Source organism: Eurypyga helias, unplaced genomic scaffold (genome assembly GCF_000690775.1).
Source record: "Eurypyga helias isolate BGI_N326 unplaced genomic scaffold, ASM69077v1 scaffold15102, whole genome shotgun sequence".
Taxonomy (NCBI): domain Eukaryota; kingdom Metazoa; phylum Chordata; class Aves; order Eurypygiformes; family Eurypygidae; genus Eurypyga; species Eurypyga helias.
Genome location: NW_010237951.1, coordinates 609 through 3,289, shown reverse-complemented (window position 1 = coordinate 3,289; position 2,681 = coordinate 609). Strand labels below are relative to the sequence as shown.

General features: G+C 60.2%; 1 protein-coding gene across 1 annotated transcript in view; it reads left to right on the top strand.

The window, feature by feature from the left end:
- TRPM2 (transient receptor potential cation channel, subfamily M, member 2) overlaps nucleotides 1-1,082 on the top strand; it is a 16,328-nt gene extending 15,246 nt beyond the window's left edge. Inside the window, exons 29-31 of the mRNA XM_010147677.1 lie at nucleotides 15-116; nucleotides 566-682; nucleotides 957-1,082. Of these exons, the coding sequence (XP_010145979.1) occupies nucleotides 15-116; nucleotides 566-682; nucleotides 957-1,082 (345 nt within the window). The remainder of the gene's footprint in view (nucleotides 1-14; nucleotides 117-565; nucleotides 683-956) is intronic.
- The last annotated feature ends 1,599 nt before the right edge of the window (nucleotides 1,083-2,681 follow it).

Sequence of the window (2,681 nt, the reverse complement as noted above, 5' to 3'; positions counted from 1 at the left end):
CTGCTTTGGTGCAGGGGTCACTGGAGCCTGGCGAGACACTGCCGCTGAAGCTCAAGTGGATCCTGCGCCGGGAGTTCTGGCCCCAGTTCCAGAACTTGCTGAAACAAGGCACTGAGGTGGGGGGCATGCTGGTGTCCCCGTGGTACAGGGGTACGCAGGTATTGGGGTGCTACAGGGGCATGCAGGTGTCACCCCGGTACAGGCATCACGGCGGTGCAGGCGCATGGGGGCATCACCACAGTACAGGGATGGGTGGACACTGTGCTGGCACAAGGTTGTCCCCAGGGTACAGGGGCAGGGTGGCCCTCGGCCACTGCTCCCACCTGCCTGGCACTGCACGGGGGTCTGGGAGGCAGCCCAGGGCCCCCAGGGGTGGGCTGCACACCCCAGTGTCTGTGCCTGCTGCTATCGCTCTCGCCGGCTCCAGCTGAAGTGGGAACAGAGTGCTGGTCTCCTGTGGGGCAGGGGAGCTGTGGGGCAATGCCCCACCACCCCTGGAACCTCTCTGTGCCCTCAGAGAGGAGCCGAAGGCTCTGCTAATGTGGGACTCCTTCACTGTCCACAGATACACAAGGGGTACCTTGACGACCCCCGCAACACGGATAACGCCTGGGTCGAGACAGTCGCCGTCAGCGTGCACTTTGACAACCAGAATGACGTGGAGATGAAGCGGCTGAATTCGGTATGGGCCCCTCACCTCTGCAGCTCCCTGACCCAGCTCTCAGCGGGCATGAGGCAGGGGAGCCAGATCCCCACACCCAGATCTCGCCCTCAGCAGGAGCGGGCTTCTCCAGCTGCACGCAGGGGAGGAAGAGCATGGGGATGAATGTGGGGTGGCAATGCACCAAGGAGCCCCAAAAAGAAAGGGCAGGAGGCTGGGGACTGGAGATGCTGTTGAACACGGCTGTCGGCCCCTCGCAAGCAGCACATATGTGATGTCCTCGGTCCCTTTCCAGTTCCTCCAGGGCTGTGACCCAGAGCTGAGCATCCGCTGGCAGGTGCTGGACAAGAGAATCCCACTCCATGCCAACCACAAGAAGCTCCTGCACAAGGTCTCGACCCTCCTTGGCGCCTACTACTGAGTCCTGGAGCACAGGCCAGGGCTCTGCTGCCCCCAGACCACGTTCTGGTTGGGACCTGTGGCTCTGCCCACGTGAGACCATGGGCAGCTACTGGAGAGTAGGTGCTTCGGTTGCCTCTGTGAACATACACTGCAGGTGTCTGGGAGGAAAACTGTCCCCTCCCCAGCAGCCAGGGACAGGGGTTACCCGGGTAGTGCCGACGCAGCCTCCCAGTCACCTGGGCGTCCAAGCTCAGCCCCAGCTTGTCTCCGGGTGTTTCTACATCAGCCCAGATCTTGGGCCAAGCAGAGCCACGGGACTGATCCTGCAAGACGATCCTCTTCTGAGCTCCCACACACTCTCTGCATTGGTGTGGGCACTGGGCACTTGCCAGCCCCAGCTGGCCCTCCACGCAGGATTGGGCACCTCTGCTCCACAGCTCTGGCCCTGAGCCCTGGCAGCTCCACCGCCACAGCTCGCAGAGGATTGCTCTGGAGAAGGCTTGGGCTCTTTTGCACCTAAAGCTCTTGGCTGCCCTGTGAGTCACTCCTGTGGCAGCTGTCCCCTGTCTCCAGCTGCCTCAGACCCAACAACATAGTCCTGAGCGGTGATCCGGCACTTCTTAAGGTGTGAGCAGCCCTTGGCTTCTATTCCTACGGTTTCACAGCCTGCACAGGTCCACCCTCCATGCCCCACACTGGACGTGATCCTGCGTGTCTATGCTGAGCACCCACTTGTAGCTGAGCTCCTTTCCTCTGCCTGAGCCAAGGCACCAGCTAAACGTCAGCCGCCTGCCCCCATCCCCTTGTGCACATGGATGGAGAGGGACAGCTTGCTGGGAGCCAGGTGATCCATGCTCTGTGGTCCCTTGGGCAGGTGGGCACGGGAGAGAGGACCATCCCAGACATCTCTGCTTTCGAGAGGTCCTTCGCTCACCTTTTCTGTTGCCTGCCATGGGGAGAACAAGGCACAGTGGGATCAGTTCTCTATAGCCCACAACAGCTCCTTGGTGGCATATTATGCCTGGAACTGCTCAGGGAGGAAATTCAGTTCCCCCACCCTCTCCTAAAGGATCAGACACTGGCCAGCTGGGGCTGTTCTTCCCACACTGGTGGCCACCACAGCACAACTGCAGTTTCACCAGTGATGGACTTGGTCTTGGGTGGGGGGAGGGAGGGGAGAGGTGTCAGGCTGGCAATTTAGTCACCCCAGCTCAATAAACCATGTATTAAATAACTGAAGGCTGCTGGTCTGTTACGGCTGTTTAACCAGGGACCATTTCTGGAGGCCTTGCTTGGAGCCCACTGCCTGGATGAGCCCGGTTTGAGCATTCCCACGCCCAATCTTGTTGCACAAGCTCACTTTGCTTGCAGAATCACCCCCCAGTGCTGGCTGCAGGGTGTTTGGAGTCAATGTGAGGAGCTGGTGGAAAGCAAGCTGTGTGCTGAGGGGGTGGCATGGTACCGTCTCCACTGGTGAGGCCATACCTTGGATCCTGTGTTCACTTTTGGGCCCCTCACTGCAAGAAAGACACTGAGGGGCTGGAGCATGTCCAGAGAAGGGAATGGAGCTGGGGAAGGGTCTGGAGCACAAGTCCTGTGAGGAGTGGCTGAGGGAGCT